Source organism: Grammomys surdaster, unplaced genomic scaffold (assembly GCF_004785775.1).
Source record: "Grammomys surdaster isolate TR1022 unplaced genomic scaffold, NIH_TR_1.0 339, whole genome shotgun sequence".
Taxonomy (NCBI): Eukaryota; Metazoa; Chordata; class Mammalia; order Rodentia; family Muridae; genus Grammomys; species Grammomys surdaster.
In genome coordinates this window covers 440784-462380 of record NW_021604758.1, presented here as the reverse complement: position 1 = coordinate 462380, position 21597 = coordinate 440784, and the positions used below count along the sequence as shown (strand labels likewise).

The 21597-nt window shown below is 50.1% G+C and overlaps 2 protein-coding genes and 1 non-coding gene across 3 annotated transcripts in view; all 3 read right to left on the bottom strand.

The window, feature by feature from the left end:
• The window catches only part of LOC114630479 (optic atrophy 3 protein-like), an 11138-nt gene extending 7782 nt beyond the window's left edge, over nt 1-3356 (bottom strand). Inside the window, exon 1 of the mRNA XM_028778718.1 lies at nt 3250-3356. Coding sequence (XP_028634551.1) covers nt 3250-3356 — 107 coding nt within the window. The remainder of the gene's footprint in view (nt 1-3249) is intronic.
• Nucleotides 1074-21597, bottom strand: LOC114630440 (optic atrophy 3 protein homolog). The gene is made up of 2 exons (XM_028778668.1): nt 21434-21597; nt 1074-4050 (listed from the first exon to the last, which is right to left on the bottom strand). Exons 1-2 carry the CDS (start codon nt 21573-21575, stop codon nt 3653-3655), a joined length of 540 nt encoding a protein of 179 aa, XP_028634501.1. The 5' UTR covers nt 21576-21597; the 3' UTR covers nt 1074-3652.
• LOC114630487 lies at nt 6491-6653 on the bottom strand. The gene has a single exon (XR_003712829.1). It is a non-coding gene; the product is annotated as a U1 spliceosomal RNA (small nuclear RNA).

The following is a 21597-nucleotide window of genomic DNA, read 5'->3' as shown; positions in this document are numbered from 1 at the left end:
GCACAGACTGGGCAACTCTATAACTCTTTCTTAAATGGCAGAATAAAATAAGGGCAGCTGTTCTGGTTAAGATGGGCTTTAAGCCCATTTTGTGAAGGACAATGAATTCTTGATCCTCCAGTCTCTACTTCCCAAGTGCTGCCATTCAGATGCATGTGCTGCCACGGCTGCTGCAATCCTCGGTTGTTTAGACAGTTTTGCTATACAGCCCCTCAAACCTGCAGTCTTCTTTTCTTTCTTCTTTTTTGAGACAAGGTTTCTTGGGGTAGCCCTGGCCATCCCGGAACTTGCTGGACTGATGTTTGGTACACTTTTGTCTGTGTCTTACCTTGCCTGCCTAAGACACCTTCTGACTGGTTGAAATAGCCTATGGCAAAAAGTAGAATAGTAAGGTGGGACTTCTGAACAGGAGGGGACTCTGGGAAAGAGGGTGGCACGGAAGATTAGCCACCAAGTCAAAGAGGTCAGATGTATAAAACTGAAGAGAGGTAACCAGCCAAGTGGCAGAACTTACATTAATCGAAATAGTACAGTAAGTTATGAGCTGGTTGGGAACAAGGCCTAGGCATGCGTGCATAAGTAAACACGGTGTCTGTGTCCTTATCTGGGAGCTGGGGCAGGCTTAGAAAGGCCCACAGTTGCGTTTTGCACCCAACACAGGGCTCGAACCCACGACCCTGAGATTAAGAGTCTCATGCCCTATCGAATGAGCTAGACTACAGACCATACTGGACTCCAACTCAGACATCCACCTGCCTCAGGCTCCCTAGAAGTCTTTCTCGTTTAGCATGAGAGCCAAGTGTTGGGATTACAGGCCTATGCCATCCTGGAATTAAAAAAGAAGTTCTCCTCACACTTTGTTTATTTATTTACTTAGTGTGTGTCTCTGGTTGTGTGCACATTACGAGGTGAACACGGAGGTCTAACAACCTGAGGGAGCCAGTTCTCTCCTACCATGCAAGTCCTGGGGAGCCAACTCAGGTCACCAGGCTTGGTGGCCAGCGCCTCCATCTGTCAGTCTACTGAACTTTTTCAATTAAAAACACACACAAATGAAACTGAAGACAACCAGGTTCATTCATGAATTTATTCTCCTCCTTCTCCCCTTGTGGGAAATATGTAACACTGCAGTGCCAAGGGAACCAGAACCATGAAAGCTGTGCTGGCCTCCTGCCCTGCAGAGACTTCTGGAATCACACACCACACCACCCTTTCTTCCTGCACTGTCACCATGGGTGAGGCTGCCACAGGCCTACCATGTCCACACACACCAGGACCATGTGAAGGCTCCACTGGGTCAGGTTGGGCCCAGAGGCCTACTTTTATGCTTGGGTAACCCGAAGGTGACATTTCATCTCGGTGCCTGTTTCCTCTCAAGCAAGCAGAGAAAATATTCCTATGGGGTCTTCACCAACAGGGAAGCTGGTCTGTCAGAGTAATGACTGACCTGACAGAGCTCTGCGCCCTCACTTGTCTTGGCTTTGCCGTAACTGCTGTGGACTGACTCAGGGCAGGGTGGCCAGGACTGGTGGTTAGTGCCAGACTCGATTCCACAGCAGTAACCATGGCAATCGGGCAGCTTCCCTGGCTCCTCCCTCTGTCCTCCAGTCATCACGAAGCCATGTGTGCCCTTTGTCCCCAGTTAGGCTCTAACCTAAGTTTAAAGACACCAATTTCTGCCTCTTCTAGAAGAAGCGGAGGTACAGTTTCAGTGTTGGTTTCAGTCTGGGGATGGGTCATTTTCAACCCCTTGGGGGGAAGCCCTGCAAGTGCCACCTCTAGGACAAGGGCCAGGGAGAATGAACCTGTTTCCTATATTTAGAGGTCTTGGGTATGGCCCGGGGCTTTTCTGATAGAGGGCAGAAACCCAGTCCTCTGGCCACTGGGCAGATGTCCAGCCTTCATCTCACCTTGTCCTGCAGCCAGAACCATCTGGGTCCTCTGGTCCTTCCTCCCCACCCTTGTGGCTGGTCCCTCCTGAGCTATGGAGTCTTGGGCAAGTCCCTTAGCTTCCCTTTTCCTGGGCCTCAGCCTCCCAATGTGGGAAGAGCTCACAGGATGAGTCTTGGCCCCTTTTCCCCCAGAGCCAAAACCTCTGGGTTTCCTCCAATGTTTTTGTCTTTCTTTTTATTTTTCATCTTTTTCCCCCCTTAAAGACAGGGTCTATTCCTGTGGTTCAGCAGGCTGTCCTGGAATTCACAATGGGACCCAGGCTCATTCCTGCCTCAGCCTCCGAGTGCTGGCATTCTAGGCATGTGCCACCATGCCCGGCTGGCTTTCTCTATTGTTATGAACACTGGCCTAGTTTGGAGGTCCATATTAATTATGCCTCTCGTATATTCTTAGGAGGCCTCCTTATTCTATGGCTCCTTCCATCAGGAACTGGACAGCCATGACAGAGACTGCTGCACTCACAATCCTTCTGGAGCTGTAGTGGTTAGCCCAGCCCCGGAAGCTATGAGTAGGCTGTCAAATGGCCAAACAGCATAGTAGGGGGCTTTGCGTTTTCTTAGAACGGCAGAAGGTAACAAGCTGAATAGAGAGCCTTCAAAAGAAAACCCTATGTCCTAATCCTGGGACCTGTGTGTCCCATTTAGAAAAAGGGTCTTCAGAGATGTAACAAAGGCTCTTTCAGTGTGGTCATCCTGGATTTAGGGTAGGTCTTGTATTCAGAGCAGGTGTCCTTGCAGGAGACAGATGGGGGAAGAGAAAGCCACATGAAGACAGGACACAGAGTCCAGGAGCTCTGGAGCCCCTGAAGCCAGAAGAAAGTGGAACCCAAACACCCTGGCCTCTGCTGCTGGTTTCCAGAACGGTGGGAGAACAGGTTGCTCTGTGTCCTCCATCACGTTTCTAGTAATATGTCACGTCTGGGGGCGTGGTCAAGGAAGGTGGGAGCAACAGGAAGAGTGAGGACCCAGGCCTGCGGGGTATGGAGGGTCAGACAGATGTGTGTCACATCTAACTCACCCGACTGAAAAATGCCACTGAAGGACAGCAGAAAATATGTGCCACCTGAAACAAGGTCCAGGGACCCTTAGGACAGGGCAGCGGCGCAGCAACTGAGCCAGGCAGGTCAGATTCAAGCCAGCTAGGATCAGTCTGTGCTGAGGGAGGGAGCGAGGTAATGCCACAGGCTGAGGGGTGAGGGGATCTGTACGGCCATGATCCCCTTGGGACCGCAGAAGGAGAATGAGGAGAATGAGGGCATCAGTTGCACTGTGCTGCCTCCATGGGAGCTACACTGACCTGAGGCAAGGCTCACGGTGGCCTGTGTCCACCAAAGGAAGGAGGCGGTCCAATGATGGGCAGGTGACCTTGTCTACATCCTCATCAGGCTCGAGCCCTGGCTCCATTTCTTGCCTTTGCTAGAGCAGTGGAGAGACAGGTTGGCCAAGACCTTCAAAGTCCAGTGTGGTTCCTGGTGGGGCTGAGCACTTTGGGTCAGAGGCTGATGGACTCAGAACGCTTCTTCTGAGTGCTCCCCGGGGGAAATGCCCAGATTCTGTCAGTAAGGGGTGACCACACGTCACAGCTACATCAAGGTCCTCATGGTTTCTGCTAGGCCAGAGCAGCCCAGGCCAGGAGGTGTGAGGAGAAGGCCCTATCGAGGGCCACATAGCCACAGACAAGTCCAGGCCCCAGCAGCTGGCTACTTCTTGGAAGATGCTGTCTGGCACTTGGGAGTACAGTGAGCACTGCAGACCTGGCCACGCACTTCCTGCAGCTCCTCCCGCAGCTCCTCCAGGGCACTCAAGGAGGGCATCGCTTGTGCCTGAGCCTGCAGCGCCTCTAGAGCCAGTGCCAGGCGGCCCACCTCGTCCTGCAGCGCGTTCCAGGCTGCCCGCTGCTCCTCCTCCTTATTGCGCTGCTGAGTCTGGTGGCGCCAGTACTCCAGGACCAGGCAGCCTCCGCCCACAATGAAGATGGTGGCCTCACCCAGCAGCTCAGCACCCAGCTCTGCTGCGGCCTCCTCATTCAGCGGCTTGATGGCTGTGCCCCGGAAACCCATGATGCGCATCTTGGTCCGCATCTCCACCCAGTGGTACACTGCAGGGGAGAGAGGGGTCAGCTGTGTTCCCAAGCCCCGCCCCACACTTTCTTGTTCCAGTTGCAGTCAGAGACCAAGTTGGGAGTGGGAGGTCGCCTTAAGCAAGACCTGTCCCTTGCTTCAGAGTCTCCTCCCGGGGTAACCTGGGGGCTTTCTTCCCTCAGTACTAAGGTCAGTCCAGGGCTTCGTGCATGCTAGACACACTGCTAGCACTAAGCTATACCCCATCTTTTTTAGACAGACAGACAGATGTAGCGCATACTGGCATTTAGCTCCCTATGTAGCCAAGGGTGACCTTCAGTCTGACTCTGTTTTTCTACCTCCCCATGTGCTGGGATGACAACCATTACGTCCTATCACTTTTTACTTTTTCCCAGATGTAGCCCAAGCTGGTCTTGAACTCATGATCCTCCTGCCTCTGCCTCTTGAGTAGCTGGGGTAGTTCTGGACCATAAGGATCAGGCCTAGCTCCAGAGACATCCTTCAAAGCGCAAGAAGATTCCAGAAAGCAGCAATGAGCAGAAGCCTGCTTAGAGCAGAGGTCCTCAGATGGGAAGCCATGCCCCTAGCAGGTCACAAGCACCTGCCCCCTGAGTGTTAAGAGCACACAAGGTGTAAAGGCCCAGCAGCCACATTTAGCTCCCACTGCCACTCCTCAGGTCACCACACAGAGTGGCGGCTATCTTCCTCCATGGCACTATCGCCCACTTCCCCAGTTTCTTTTCCTTCCCAGAATGCAGAGGGAGGGCTGCAGCTTTTGTGGGTCAGGAGGCTCCATCCTAGGTCCTCAGTGCAGACTGAGGGGGTTAAGTGGGGAGTGGAGCTGCCTCCTTGCCTGGTCTGCTTCTCCTCAGCAGAGCCTCGAGCAGCAGGGGTGGTCAGGTGCCCGACTTCACGGTCCGGCATCACGGGTGCCCATCAAGTGGAAGGAGAGAGGCGGTGCCCAAGCCAGCTCCTTTCCAAATGTACTTTCAACAGTCTTTTCTTTCTTTTCTTTTTTCTTTTTCCTTTTTTAGACAGGGTTTCTCTGTGTAGCCCTGGCAGTCCTGGAACTGGCTTTGTAGACCAGGCTGGCCTCCAAATCAGAGATCCATCTGCCTCTGCTTCCCAAGTGCTGGGATTAAAGGTGTGTGCTACCACTGCCCCACTAAGTCTTTGAGATGGTCTCACTATGCCTGGCTGACCTGGGACTCCACCATGTAGAGCCAGGCTGGCCTTGAGTTTGTAGTAATCCTCCTGCCTCAGCCTCTCAAGCTGTGGGCATCATAGGCATGCACCACCATTCCTGTCTTCATTTTAGTTTTTACTGTTTATTAAACTGTTTTTGTTTTGTTTTGAGACATGGCCTCACTGGCTAGCCTTGGCTGACCTGGAACTCACTATGTCGAGCACGATGTCCTTTTCGTTCTTGCTTGTTTTTGTAACAGGTTCTCATGTAGCAATGCTGGCCTCAACTACGCTATACAGCCCAGGATGGCCATCCTCCTGCCTCTAGCCGAGAACACAGGCAGGTGTTACCATTCTGGCCTTATTACTGTGTTTCTGAGACAGTCTCACTATGTAAGCCAGGCTGGGACTGAACCTGGGGCAGAAAGCCTCCTATTTGTGATCCTCCTGCCTCAGCCTCCTAAGTGTTAGTAGGAAAGGTCTGTGGCACTGTGGTAGGCTTCAGAGTGAGTATTGAGCTCACTGGGACACATCTAGGGACAACGCAGTCCCTAGATGTTTGAACAGTTTCCAGTACTCTTTAGGGCTGCCCTTAGTATTAAACACATGTTGTATCTCAATTAAGAATACGCATCCAGAACTGGCAATGACAAGATGGTACAGTACCTAAAAGTAGTCAACTGTCACCTAGCCTGATGACCCAAGTTCAATCCCTGAGACCCATGTGGTAGAAGAAGAGAATCAACTCTTATAAGTTGCCCTCTGACTTCCATATGCTCACTAGTGGCACGTGGGGACACACACACACAAACACACAAACACACACAAACGCACAACATACAATATAATTTTAGCCAGACATGGTGGTATAGGCTTTTAATCCCAGCATTTAGGAGGCAGAAGCAGGAGGATCTCTGTGAGTTCAAGGCCAGCCTGGTCTACAGAGAAAGTTCCAGGACAGCCAGGGCTACAGAGGGAAACCCTGTCTTGAAATACAAAAACAAACAAAAACAAACCAATCAAACAAACAAACAAAAAACTTGTGAAATTTACATACAAGAGCTGGAGGGATGGCTCAGAGGCTAAGAGCACTTGCTGTTCTTCCAGAAGACCCAGGTTTGATTCCCAGCACCCACATGGCAGCTCACAACCTTCTGTAATTCTAGTCTCACAGGATCCACTGCAAGCAGGTGCACAGATATTCACTCAGGCCAAACATAATACCATAATAAAATAATAATAAAAATAAATCTTTTCTTTCTCCCCATGCCCCACAGGATAGATCAAACACAGTCCCCCCACTATCACAAATTACTCTGGAATTTCCTGTATTTCGGGAAACTTCAGGGGCCAGCACATCTCGAGTACAATGAATAAGTCTCACTCTGGGAAAATCACCTTTATAATCATGGTATCTCCCCTGCCAGGTAAGTGTATAAAAACAAATCTAAAAAAAAAATAATAATACAAAAGGGCTGGAGGGATGGCTCAGCGGTTAAGAGCACTGACTGCTCTTCCAGAGGTCCTGAGTTCAATTCCCAGCACCTACATGGTGGTTCATGACATCTGTAATCAGATCTGATGCCTGGTAATCGGATCTGGTGTGTCTCAAGACAGTTACAGTGTACTCATATACATACAATAAATAAATAATTCTAAAAAATATAAAAGAATGACTATTACTAATGAAACCCTAGTGAAGTGGTTTGGGTACAAGAAGGACGTGTTTCTCAGCATGTGCTGCCTCGGGGACTCGGTTCTCTATGGAATATTCCCCATTCACAAAGCCAGGCTCACCATAAACTCCTAACAAGATATCTAGCATCCTCTGTCAAGATAATAGCATAATTAAATTACCACTGTTGCTACTGGTCAGTCAATTATCACATGGCTCTAAGCAGTCTCTGCCTTGTCCCTAGATGTGTCCCTGTGGGCTCACTCTGAAGCCTACCACAGTGCCACAGACCTTTCCTACTAACACTGAGGAGGCTGAGGCAGGAGAGTCACAAATATGAAGCCAGTCTTGGGTATCTAGTGAAAGCCCCCCTTAAGAAAACAAAAGAAAAGCCTGGAGAGACAGCTCGACTCTCCTTGAAGAGATCCCACAACAGGTAGATCCAGCTACAAGCCGTCCAACACTGGATTCTGGCCTTCATGGTGCATATATATGTGTGTAGGCACATATATACACACATAAAATAAAAATAAAGTTCAAAATTCAGCCAGGTGGAGAGATGGCCTTGCAGTTAAGAACACTGGCTGTTTTTCCAGACGACCTAGGTTTTATTCCCAACACCCACAGAGAGGCTCACACAGTTTGTAACTTCAGTTCCAGGGGATCCCAAGTCTTCTTCTGGCCTCCACAGACACCAGACACACAAGCACACAAGACATACATGTAGACAGACACCCTGTGTAACCAAGGCTACCCCGGCTTCTGCCTCCACATGCTGGGATCACAGGTGTGCACAGCACACTCCCCTCCCCGTCTGTCCCGTTGTTGACTCATAGCCCTTCCTTCTAGAACAGCTCCTAGCACACGCAGGCACTAAACACAAGGAGTGGTGACTAATGCAGGCTCCTAATGACTCTGCCACAGAATGACCTCTGCCTGTGCTCCCCACCCAGACCTGGACAGACCAGCTGGGCTTAGGAGAGGGAGGGATACCTGGGAGTTCTGGAGGCTGAGGGCTCAGTGTGCTCAGAGCTGGGCAGTCCTGGGTTCCAGCCCTCCTACACCTGCTGCTTAGTTGCTGTGTGACTGGTCAGGATTCCAAACAGCACAGTGCCTCTGCTTCCCGTTTTGCAAATGTGGAGAGCAGCAGGTGGAGGAGTGGGGTGCAAGTATGGGTGCTGCAGGCATGGCTCGAAGGGCTGCTAGCTCATCATCCCAGGAGCAGACAAGGACTGTAGCCGTCTGATGGGAGAGAGCAGGGCTGCCCGCGGAATGGAGCTGGAGTTGAGCCCTAGAGCACTGTGGCCAAGGCTACAAGGAGTCAGGCTGGCTGGCTTGAAGCCCATGCTGAGCCATTCACCACCTCCTGTCCTGAGGCCTCAGTTTCTTCATCTGTGGGGCTGAAAATGGCCACAGTAGAGGTGTGCTGACTTGGGCCTGTAATTCCAGCCCTTGAGAGGCTGAGAATTAAGACTGTTTCAGACTAGCCTGAGCTACACAGAAAGACTGTCTTAGTTAGGGTTTTACTGCTGTGAACAGACAGCACGACCAAGGCAACTCTTGTAAGGACAACATTTAATTGGGACTTGCTTACAGGTTCAACAGTTCAGTCCATTATTACCAAGGTGAGAGCATGGCAGCATCCAGGCAGGCACGGTACAGGAAGAGTTAGAAGTTCTACATCTTCATCTGAAGGCTGCTAGAAAAAGACTGGTTTCCAGGAAGCCAGGACAAGGGTCTTAAAGCCCACACCCACAGTGACACACTTCCTCTAACAAGGCCACATCTCCAAATAGTGCTACTCCCTGGGCCAAGCATATACAGACGATCATAAAGACCCTGTCTCAAAACAAAGACACAGGCCTCTTTCCCACAGCAGGGCAGCACATGACCAGGACATAGTAGTCTACCACAGGCCTTGAAAGAGCATTTTCCACCTTCATACGTCTCTGTCTCTCTCTCCTCTCTCCCTCTGAACAAGTTTTCACATAGCCTAGGCTGGCCTGGAACCTGCTGGTAGCTGAGGGTGGCCTTGAGCTCCTAATCCTATTGCCTCCGGCTTGCAAGCGCTGGATTTATAGGCATGTGTCTCCACACCCGGCCACTCCCCAGCATAGAACCTAGGGCCCCAACACACACTTTATCCCTAAGCCCTCCTGAAGTTAAAAATGCATGGAACTGACTGCTCTTCTCAAAGACCTGAGTTCAGTTCCCAGCAATCACATAGCAGCTGACAGCTGTCTATAACGCCAGTTCCAGCAGATCCAACACTATCTTCTGAACGCCTCAGGTACCTGGCCTGTGTTTCAGTTAAAAGAAAAGAAATAAGAAGCTTGGTGCTTAGAGGTCATGAGAACCGCCTAAATAAAAAATAAAAATAAAAAATTAAATTTAACCCCCCCAAAAAACAAACAAACAAACAACCCGTCAGCAAGAAGACAGCATCACCAAACCACTGAGAGGTGCTTTACTGTCTAGTCAGCAGAAGGTCTGACTGCAGGTTTGGTTAAGATTTACTGGCTGGTTTTCAATGAGCTCGAGAGGAGTACAAAGCCGTTTGGGAACACCGACTGTCAGGTAGCTAGCTATTCAGTCAGCTCTCTGTGCCTGCCACGCAGCTAGAGCAAGCCCAGGTGCAGGACAGAGCTGAAGCGCTGACTTGGGCGCCCTCTCCTGTCTGTTCAGAGTACTGCAAGCAGCCTAGGCAAGGAGAGTCTGTGATACAGCACTATAAACCAACTAGCCTTCAAACACAGTGGGAGGACCTGAAAAGGTTGCTTGGTTTTGTAGCTAGGAGACAGAAGCAGAATAGGCACTTAGCTATATGCCCCCTCTGTTGTTCTGAGACAATCTCCCATAGCCCAGGCTGACCTCAGAGTAGCTGAAGATGACCTAAAAGTCTTGATCCTCCTGCCTCCACTTCTCAAATGCCACCAAGCCTAGTCCCAGTTGGTTAAAAACTGTTTCTTTTCAGACAGGCCCAGTGGTCAAGCTTGGCCCTAAGCTCACAACCGTCCAGCCAGCACCTTGAGTCGCTGGGATTCTATGAGTATAGCACTCAGTCAAGCAGCAAGAGTTACATGAGGGCAACCACATGTCCACCCAGACCTGCACTGAGGACTCACAGTAAGCACCGCTATGGTTTTTTTGAGGCAGGAGTTCACTCTTTGGTCCAGGCTGGCCTTGAATTATCAGCAATCCTATCTTAGCCTGCTGAGGGATGGAATTACAGATGTGGGTCACCATGACTGAAGGAAGACATTGTTTTGTGTACACAAAAACACTGGGGGGGGTTAGCATGGATAAAAAAATTTCTAAAATACAATTAATGAAGACCAGGCAGAGTGGCCCATGCCTTCAATCTTAGCATTCAGGAGGCAGAGACAGGTGTTTCTCTGTGAGTTTGAGGCCAGCCTGGTCTACAAAGTTTCAGGACTGCTAGGGCTACACAGAGAAACCTTGTAAACAACAACAGAAAGAGAGAGAAAGACTGAAAAAAAGAATAAAAAACAATTAATGCCACCCTTTCTAATTGTTTTTTTAAATACTTACATATATTATGTTAGCAAGATACATAACTGGTAGTAATGAATGATGCATGAGCATTCGCACACACACGCACACATACACACACACACATACACACATACATACACATACACACATGCACACACACATACATACACATACACACACATACATACAAACACACACATACACACACACCACATACATACACATACCACACACACACACGCACACACATACACACACCACACACACGCACACACACACATACATACACACACATACACACACATACACACACACATACACGCGCACGCACACACACACACACACACACACACACACACACGAGAAAAGTGTTTCCTTAGTAGGAGAGCATCTTGAGTGTTTGGAGGTCAACAGCAGCAGCCTGGCTGCCATACACGAGAGCTGATGTGACACTCTCAAGACTATAAATAGATCTCGGGGAAGTCACTTTCTCTGGAGAGTATTAAAAATAAAAATTCCAGTGCTTCCCCAGGTCAGCTGGGGCAAGCCATGTAGGTGGCACTCCTGGGCATCTCAGGCAAGTACCCACAAAGCCATATTGTGCCTACAGGTCATCTGCCTGCTGCTCAGCCAACCCTTACGCAGCTGTACTTAATCCAGTATTTGCCTGTCCCTCCCTCCCTCCCTCCCTAACATTCTTCCTTGAGACAGGGTCTCATCATAGAGCTGTCTAGCCTGGATTAGGCTGGCTTCCAGTTGATGGAGATCTACCTGCCTCTGCCTGTGCTGGGACTAAAGACGCGCACACCGTACACCATGGCCCTTTCTATTTGCCAGTGTGTGTTGCTGGGGATGGATCCAGGCCCTTGTGCATGCTAAGCAAGCACACGGCTACTGGACTGCACCAGCACTAGTCTTTCTCCTCTTTTTTTTTCTTTTTGTCATATTTGTTTATTGAGATGGTTTTCAGGAACCCAGCTGGCCTGAAACAACTAAGTCTCCTGCCTCCACCTCCTAGGTGCTGGCATCTGGCTCTCTTTCTTTGGTTTTTGAGATAGGCTCTCACTGTATAGCCCAGGCTTGCCTGGAACTTGAGATCTCCTGCCTGGCTCCCCAGGCTTTGGGATTACAGGAAAGTGCCACCATGTCTAGCTAGGCCTCGTTCTCTAACTGAGGTGTGACCGGTTGGGGCTGTCATTTCTAGGTGTTCTAATGGTTCTATTTCTTCATCTTCCTGGACATTTTCGGTTTTACTTGTGTTTATCTCTCCTCTTTTTTATCTTTTTAACACATACACTTAGGTATTTTTAGTTTTGATTTTTTGTTTTTGTTTTTTTGTGACAGAGTCTCATGTAGCTCAGGCTGACTTCAAACTCAAAATACAGCCAAGGATGCCCAGGAGCTTCTGCTCATCTCTCCTCCACCCCGAGTGCTGGGTAAGGCGGTGTGTAAGCACGTTCTATGCACAGCTGGGCTCCTCCACCCCGAGTGCTGGTTAAGGCTGTGTGTAAGCACGTCCTTATGCACGGCTGGGCCCGGGCCCAGGACTTCATGCATGCTACAGGAGCACTCTACCAACCAGCCCCAAGCTCGGCTTTAACCCTGCTATCTGAAGTTCACGTCAGTAATACTGTGATCTGTGGGGTTTACAGGTCTCAGCTTGCCAGGCTCTCTTTAGGTTCCCCCTCAGCACGGTGCCTCGCTGTCTACAGGGAACGCATTTTCCTATTGCGGTCCCATGCGTGCCACAGTACCACATGATCTTCTCTAAGCCAGATACCAAGAGGTACAGCAGACACATTCCTTTTTAGCAGGCTATAACTTAGGCAGTAAACACACAGAAAGACTAGCCAGTGGCCACAAGCTCAGGGCCAACATGTTCGTGTGGAGGCTGAGGGGACAGCCAGTGCTGGCGCAGGTGTACACATGGGGTTTAGGTTCCATGTCCAGTACAAAATAGCACTGAAGACAACAGTAATAATGAACCTGCCCAACTCCACTGGGAGCTGAAGCTATGGTCTTCACAGGGAGGCTGCAAAGGAAGCCTCTTGCCTAGCCTCCCTGCAGCATGGCTCCCATCCCCCAGGCCATTAGAAGCTGGAAAGGTCCCAGAGGATCGAGTGGCCTGGGTCCAGCCCTTCCCTGGCTGTAGGAGACCTGGCCTTTCTTTCTGGAAAGAAGCACTCAGTTTATAAGAAGGTGTGGTGCAGCCTGGAGCATCTGCAGGCAGGCTGGGGCACGGGACACTGGCCCAGGTGGCCCTGTCCCTCACAGCCACCTTGTGAGTTTGACTTTCTCACTTGTCTTTATTCCTAGCTAGTTTCCCAATGTGAGCTTCTTTTCCCCCTTGTTGTGTGCCTCCGTTGCTGAAGTGAATTGTTTTGAGAAAGGGCCTCATAAGTCCTAGGCTGACCTATAACTCAGTCCAGAGCTGAGGACGACTAACCATGAACTCCAGATCTCTTGCCTCTACCTACCTAGTGCAGAAACTACAGGAGTGTGCCACCTGCCCACCCTTCTTGGTTTATGAGGCAGGACCTCACATTGGAGCCCACTGAGATGCAGGTACCCTGCATCAGCCTCCCACTTGCTGGGATTACAGGCCTGTGGAGCCATGCTTGGCTCTAACTGTACCTTCTGATCAAATAGCCATTGTTAACATGTTAGAATTGGAGAGAGGAGGCCCAGACTTGCACAAGTGGTAAGCCTGTGAGAGCCAACTGCAACGCAGGGCTCACAGCCCATACGGCTGCAAGTCCTAAGTGTGAGCCAGAGCAGGCGTCAACAGCACACGAGCTAACATTACCACGATAGGACAAGAAAAACAAACATGGTACCAAATGTTTATGTATTTCAACTAACATTCACAATAGCACTTAGGAGTTAGGCCAGGGCTAGGGCTTGGCTCAGTGGTAGAGCCCCTGCCTAGAATCCCCCAGTGAGGGGCTGGGGGCGTGGCTCAGTGGTAGAGCCCCTGCCTGGAATCCCCCAGTGAGGGGCTGGGGGCGTGGCTCAGTGGTACAGCCCCTGCCTAGAATCCCCCAGTGAGGGGCTGGGGGCGTGGCTCAGTGGTAGAGCCCTGCCTAGAATCCCCCAGTGAGGGGCTGGGGGCGTGGCTCAGTGGTACAGCCCCTGCCTGGAATCCCCCAGTGAGGGGCTGGGGGCGTGGCTCAGTGGTACAGCCCTTACCTAGGATGCTTGAGACCCCAAGTTCAACCCTTAATTTTATAAAAAACAGTTTTTTCCTTTGTCATACTAACTTATAAAAGTGTCAGGGCATTCAAAAACAGACTATAAAACCAGGGCTGAGAGAGGTTAAATAACTTGCCCACGTTCCTTAGGCTGGGCTGTGGGCCATGCTATTGACTGGCCTCGGAATATGCTGAAGGCACTGGTCATCAGACATAAGTACTCTACTCTGCAGAAAGGCAATGATATGCCCAGGACACACCCAGGGGAAATAAAAAAGCAGGGACACAAGGGCAGAAAGCCTTTATCAGTGTACCAAGCCCTACTCTCACATGACAACAGAGCCTGTGCCCTCCCAGCCACTGAGAATGATCAGGTCCACGGGCCCTAGGTCAGAGTCTTCCACACTCACACAAGAACCTCAGGGGTAAGTTTTATGACGACCTCCTTTTGTTGTTTTGACAGAATCTCATACAGCCCAGGCTGACCCCAAAGTGGCTAGTAAGCAAGGTGAACCTTGAACATACTTCCTCCTGTCCTCAGACTGCCAGTGCTGGCATTGGAAACATACACAGCAATGGCCAGATGTTTGCTTGGTTTTGAAATACAGAATAGATGCTCAGAGAGGGCAACCTGCTCTGAATATCACAGAGCCAGTCAGTGGTGATACCAGGATTTCAAATCAGGGTGCCTGCGCTGCGGTCGAGTATGCCAGTTTTTGTGTGCCAGGCAGTGCAGTCTCTTCCTGCACCATCTGTAGCCTGCACTCAGGGCTGCCCTGACTGACAGAGCCATGGGGATAACACTGTGTACATCCAGGCCCTGCCCTTAATGGCCTACACCACCCACTTCCTGCTGAACGGGAACTCGGTGTATTTTTGTAAGTCCAGGGCAATGAGCCGGCTGGGAGAGGACTACAGGGAGAGGCCATGGAGCTGGTACCAATGCTCCATGGTGGCACCTGCCACCTGTCGCCTGCCACTCAGCTCCTGCACCCTAACAGAGGAACCTCCCAGCAGAGCCCAGCCAAGCCACAGACTAAAGAAACAAAGGGGCCACTGTTGTGGTGGTAGATGACTGTCATCTTACTGTTGTGGAGGCTGAGGCAGGAAAGTCACACGAGTTTGAGGCCAGCATGACCTACAGTGTGTAAGTCTGTCTCAAACATCACAACCCCCCCAGAAGAAACAAACAAACAAACAAACAAACAAACAAACTCCAGAGCTGGAGCTGGCTCTGAGGTTAAGAGCATTTCCTCCTCTTGTAGAGGACTCGAGCTTCGTTCCCAGCATTCTGTCACTAACAACCATCTGTACCCGCAGCTCCGGGGATCTGGCTCCCTCTTCTGGTCTACCTGCACACATGTGGCACACACGCATACACATGAGTAAACGTATAAAAATATATCTTGTTTTTTCTTAATTTAAAAAAGAAAAGGAGTCAGTGGGTTGCAAGCGTGAGACACCATGTCTAGCCTTCAAGTGTTTTCATCCCTAGAATTCCAACAGGAGTGTAATCCCCAGAAAGCTCTGCTCGTGGTTAAGAGAGCAGAGACTTACCTAGACAGTGAAGACTCGAAAGTAGAGCCTTTAGGTCCTAAGCTCACTATGATGAAGTCCAAAGGCAGAATCCCAGAATCCCGATGGCATTATACACAGAGACAAGCCACAGACACAGTCATGTCCCAGAATTCTAGCAGCAAGAAGGCCATCAAAAGAGCTGAGTGGATACAAATGATACCCAGATTCTAAGCTAACTAAACCTCTTTTCTTTTTTTTTTTTGGTTTTTCGAGACAGGGTTTCTCTGAGTAGCCCTGGCTGTCCTGGAACTCACTCTGTAGACCAGGCTAGCCTCGAACTCGCGAACTCAGAAATCCGCCTGCCTCTGCCTCCCAAGTGCTGGGATTAAAGGCGTGCGCCACCACCGCCCGGCTTAAACCTCTTTTCTTTATACACCTAATCCGCCTCAGGTATTCAGATACAGTAATGAAAATACAGCTAATATAAAAACGAGCATCTTTGAAGGGCCACAGCCTTGCTTACTGCATGTGGCAAACGCGGACACTGAGAAGCACGCTAGAAAGGAATCCACGTGAGTGAACGGGTCATCTGCCCAGAGTCACCCTCAGCTTCCTTGGAAGCATGTGTAACATGCTTTGTTGTGATGAAGGCTGGGGAAGAGAGTACTTTGAACTTGCAGTACATGTCTAAAATCTTAGCACTCAAAAGACCTCTGAAGCAAGAGGATAGCTACAAGTTCCAGGCCAGCACCCAGAACTGTACAACACTGTCTTCAAAAGCCAAAAAAGAACAAAATAAGACTTCTGCCTTCATGCCAGGAGGTGGTGGCGCACGCCTTTAATCCCAGCACTCGGGAGGCAGAGGCAGGCGGATTTCTGAGTTCGAGGCCAGCCTGGTCTACAGAGTGAGTTCCAGGACAGCCAGGGCTACACAGAGAAACCCTGTCTAGAAAAAAAAAAAAAAAAGACGTCTGCCTCCGTTGCACAGTGCATCAAGGAACGGGACCAAGTATAAGGCTGTCTTGGGCTGGAGAGATGGCTCAGCAGTTAAGAGCACGGACTGCTCTTCCAGAGGTCCTGAGTTCAATTCCCAGCAACCACATGGTGGCTCACAACCATCTGTAATGGGATCTGATGCCCTGACAGCTACGGTGTACTCATATACATAAAATAAATAAAAAAATCTTTAAAAAAAAAAAATAAGGCTGTCTTTTCCCCCCGGGGAGTGTGGATCACTGGGGACAGGCAGGAACTAACATACGGGGCAGGTTTCTGCTTCATGACTATTGAATTTCTGGGGACTTCTTCCTTGTATTCTCTCAGCTGTAGCAGCCACAATGGCCTTCCAGGCCGTGTGGATAAGAAGGGGCAGACAGCCCGATGTGGTGGCACACACCTTTAATCTCAGCATTGAGGAGAAGGCAGAGGTAGGAAGATCTCTACAAGTTCAAGGCTAGCCTGGTCCACATAGTTCCAGGCCAGGCAGGGCTACAGAGTGAGGCTCTGTCTTAGAACAAAGTGAAGTACGACACAAGGGCTGAGCGCCAAGATCCTCAGAGGGAGCAGCAGTGCCAGAGAGGCCCTGGAGAGACAACTCTGGGAACTCAGAGCCACGACTGAACTGGCTGAGCCACAGCCACAGGCACCTAGCACTGTGACGAAAGGAAGGACAGACGAAAGAAAACAGGACCCTAGGTAGGTGGGGCTCTCCAAGCTCAAACATCTCCAACAGCATGGTGGAGAGTCCCCTCTGCCTGTCTGCCATCTACTCTCCCACCAGCTCTTACCAACTCTGCTTTCAAACAAGTTTCCAGATCAGTCACTACTAACAGGAAAGGAAGGTTGACTCGCTAACCCTGGGACTCAAGACCATGTCCACACATGTACACGCCCACAAAGTCTGGTGTGTCCCAAACCTATCCTTCCCCAGATAGATATGGACACACTATACTTTGTGGGATCCATGCCAAAGACACACAACTCAGTCCAATTGGGGAAAGTTCCAGGCTGCACAACTAATGTCAGTGTCATGAAAAACAAGGGTGAGCAGAGATAACTGTGGAGAGCAGGCACCAGACCTCAAGTGGCCCAGGCTGGCCTCAAACTCCTGATCCACTCCCGGTCTTGCCTCCATCTTCCCAGTGTTGGCTGGGTAGGCATTTGTCAGCATGCCTGGCCCTACCCACACCCCTGTACTACAAAGCTCTCTCCCACTGGCATGCATCTGAGGCTACTTATTTCACCCTTCTCACTCAGTATTTTGAGACAGGGTCTCAAAAGATGTTCTGGTTGTGAATGCACTCTATTCCTCAAGCTGGTCTTGAACTTTCAATTCCCCTGCCTCTGCCTCCTAGGTAGCTGGGATTATAGGCTTAGCTAGCTAACTTTTTTTAGTGCCAAGTAATACTGCAGATTAAAGGCTACCGAGCTGGTCTGTGGAAGTTGTCTCTTTGATGCATCCGCCCTCAGCCAGTGATCACCAAAGATCTAACAAAATATAACTCAGGAGGTGCGCACCAGGCCCCACCCTGCCTTAAGGAACTACTGCAGTTAATAGCTGCTGGAAGAAGGGAGACTTATTCTTCACTGAGAGGTGATGTCACAGTCAAGCTAGTATAACCCCTCACGCATGCACAGCCAACCAACTCAACAGATTTAAAAAAATAATAATAACAAGCCATCTTGTTCTTTGTTTTTGGAGACAGGGTTTCTCTGTGTAGCCCTGGCTGCCCTGGAACATTCTCTGTAGACCAGGCTGGCCTCAAACTCAAACATTTGCCTGCCTCTGCCTACTGAGTGCTGGGATTAAAGGTGCCTGTGCCACCACTGCCTGGCTATAAGAAGCCATCTTTAATTTCAGAACTCCAGAGGCAGGGAGGTCTTGATGAGTTCAGCATGGTCTACACAGCCAGTTCTACACCAGCCAGGGCAACCCTGTGAGACCCTGTCTCAAGGAAGGAAAAAATCATGAAGTAAGAGAGAGGGCTGTCTGGGAAGGGGAGTGGATCAGTGGGAGAGGGCAAGAAAGGTTAACGGAATATAAAACAGTGAAACTGCTGAAACCATACAAGAAAATGCATAGACTTACATGCCTACGAACCTGTGCGTGGCAGTCAGAGACAGGGGGTTCAGAAGTTTGAGGTCATCCTCTAGTACATAGCAAGACTGAGGCCAGCTGGGCTACATGAGAGCCAGTCACAAAAAATTAATAAACTCTACCTTGAAGCTGAGGTGTGATTCAGGGATAATCTTACCCAGTGCACACAAAGACCCTGTGTTCCATCTTCAAATCTTCAAGGCCAAACACACACACACACACACACACACACACACACACACACACATACACACACACATATACATGCACACACATACTCCCCTTCCAACTCCGTCTGTCTCTCACAACACACACTCACCATACACACAGTCATACACAGTCATCTCAGTCATCACACACACTCACAATACACCACAGACACATGCAAATGCACACGCATACTCAGGCATAGAATCAGATCCTCTACTTCTCAAGGATCAAAACCTTCTAATGAGCCCTGCCTACTCAGGGCAAAGCCAAGGTGTTTGCAGTGGTCAGGCCCTGCCCACCCAGGAGCTATCTTCCTATTGCCATTGGTACCCTCCATCAAACGTGCCAGATGCAGTAAGACCTCAGAACCCTTGCTCACACAGCTCCTTCCACCTGATTTCTTTACTTCCACAGCAGTTGTTGCTACCTAACAGGCTTTTGTCTTTTGTTTTTGAAACTGAGGCTTATGTTAGAGCCCAGGCCGGCTGAAAGTCACTAGGTAGTCCAGGCTGGCCTCAAACTTGAAGCACTCCTCCTGCCTCAGCGTTCCAAGTGCTGGAATGTGTCCCCATGCCTGACTAGACTTCCTGTTTTGTATTTTAGGTACTGATTCCGGTTGTTGCCTGTCTTGCCCCACAGGAATCCTTGAGACCTGATCTCTGCATCTTCACACTCCTCACAGTAAGGCGGCGTCTCACGGAGCATAAATGCACAGAAGGCATCCATACAGCGGGAGTGCAAGGCTACTGCAACCACCAAGGACTCGGTGCCCTGCAGGACGGGAGAGTACAGCCTGGAATGCAGCAGGAAAGCACTAACTGCTCCTGGTTCATGACTGCCTCTGTTCAGAACTGGAAACAGAGGCTCGGGTGGGTTACACTCACCTGCCAAAGTCATCATTTAAGGGGTAGGGTTGAGCTGTTTCCTAAACCACAAAGCTAAGACTAGTCCCAGGACTTGGAAGAAAAGCAGGAAGCTGAACAGGCCCATGAGTCCAGAGTCCACAGCTAGGCTCTGGCACAAGCCTCCATCACGATGAACTGACTGTAATGGAGTGTGATCTTGGAGAGTGATCAAATTCCTGCCTGTGACGGCTTACTTTTTTATTCTATAAATTTAAGCAGTCATCCCTGGTTTGTGTCCTGCAGATCTTGGAACTCACTTTATAAGTAAAAATAGCTCCTAACTTGCACTGAATCTCCTGCCTCTGCTTTCCAAGTGCTGAGATTTACAAACACATGAGACCAGTTTTTTTGTTTGTTTGTTCGTTTGGTTGGTCTGTTTTGTAGTCAGGGTTTCTCTGTGTAACAGCCCTAGCTGCCCTGTAACTCACTCTGTGGACCAGGCTGGCCTTGAACTCAGAAATCTGAGATCCACCTGCCTCTGCCTCTCAAATGCTGGGATTAAAGGCGTAGACCACCACTGCAGGTTGGTTTGCTTGTCTGTTTTGTTTTGGGTTTTTTTGTTGGTTTTTTTGTTTTGTTTTTGAGACAAGGTCTCCTGTAGCCCAGACTGAACTCAATAAGGTATCTTTTGTTTGTTTGTTTTTGTTTTTCAAGACAGGGTTTCTCTGTATAGCCCTTGCTGTACTGGAACTCACTCTGTAGGCCAGGCTGGCCTCGAACTCAGAAATCCGCCTGCCTCTGCCTCCCAAGTGCTGGGATTAAAGATGTGCGCCACCACTGCCCGGCTCAATAAGGTATCTTAAGGTAGGTTCCTACTGCCTCAACCGCCAAAACACTGCGCTGTGAGTCTACACCACCACGCCTGGCTTCAGAATCTAAAATGTTACCACTGCAAGACCTTTGGCCCAGGCAGAAGCTCCACCAAACACCAAGAGGACCAAGAATCTTATTAAACACGTATGAGGAGGTGAAAAGTGAAGGGTCCCCCTTAGTGTCCACCCTTGGAGCCAACAATGTCCCTTAGTGGTCTGGTGAGATTCTCCTCACCCTCCAGGTCTCAGCTGGAATTCTTCCTCTGCCAGGAAGTACTCTTTGTACTCCATGTCAGGTCACGTATCTAGTGGGCTCTGCCATCCCATCTAGATTGTCACTGTATGGGTCTTGGTTTGACAGAATGGTACTGGCATAGACCCTGTTGTTTCATAAGCAGGGTCAGCTCAAAACAGACACTCATCATACCAAAGCTACATGGGGCGTTGGATAAACATGAACGGTAGTTCTCAGCAAATTACAAAGACTTTCCCTTGGTCTCTGCTTCACGAAGATAGATCAGTCTTTCCTAGGAGCACATATCTGGTGCGTTTGCAAAGCAAGTGAGGTCTCTGCTCAGGAGATTACCTTAGCTCACCTGGCTGCTCTAAACTCCAGGCTGCCTACAGTCCCTGACAGTTCTGAGATAATGCTGACATATTAGGACCGTATCTCCCAGTGTCCAGCCAAGAAGCCTGCACGGTGCGGCTACGGAACGAATAGACTGCTATGAGGAAATTCATAAATAGACGGAAGGACGTCTATTCTGGGTTCATCCTTTTGCCAGGTCGCAAGATTCCATCACCATCACGACCCTAACTCAGTTTAAAACTAACGTACAAGCTCTGTGCTCTAAACCCAGGCTGATACGCAAAGCACCCACAAGCCGGAGGGAAAGTGAGGGACAAGCTGGCGTTTCTGTAGTTAAGCGTGTCTCTCTAAGGATGGCTCGGTAAGGGATCTCCAAGGGGACTTCTTCTCAGTCCCGCCCCTAACTTCTGACAATAAGCCCCACCCTAATGTTTCTCATATCTCATTCTATTGGCTGGCATAGACGTCAACCGCCACAAGCCCTCTTCCCTATTGGCTTGCATTCCAAACTCGCGCGGTGACGTCCCTGACTGCTCGCCCTTCTTCCCTATTGGGCGAGTGACACGCCCCTCTAGCAGAAGCCATCATCATTGGCTATAGCGTTTTGCCGGTTCGCGCCGGGATTGGTCAGGCACAGAAGCCATCCCCCTGAACTAGAAGGGTCTGGAATGGAAGGGCTAGGGGCCTTGGGGTGAGACTCACGCTGGGCTGGCGGCAGGCAGATGTAGGTCTTGAAGAACTCGCTGCGGCGGGCGGCATCCTTGATGCGGTTGGCCAGCGGCTTGCTAACCTGCCGGATGCCCAAGTAGAACAGCTTCGCCATGGGGAATGCGCCCACCACCATCTTGGCGGCCGCCCTGGGCACG

Coding starts and splice junctions, on each gene's coding strand:
- LOC114630440 (XM_028778668.1), bottom strand. CDS start 21,575: ATGGTGGTGGGCGCATTCCCCATGGCGAAGCTGTTCTACTTGGGCATC. Junction 4,051..21,433: donor CTGCCTGCCGCCAGCCCAGC/GTGAGTCTCACC, acceptor TCTCCCCTGCAG/TGTACCACTGGGTGGAGATG.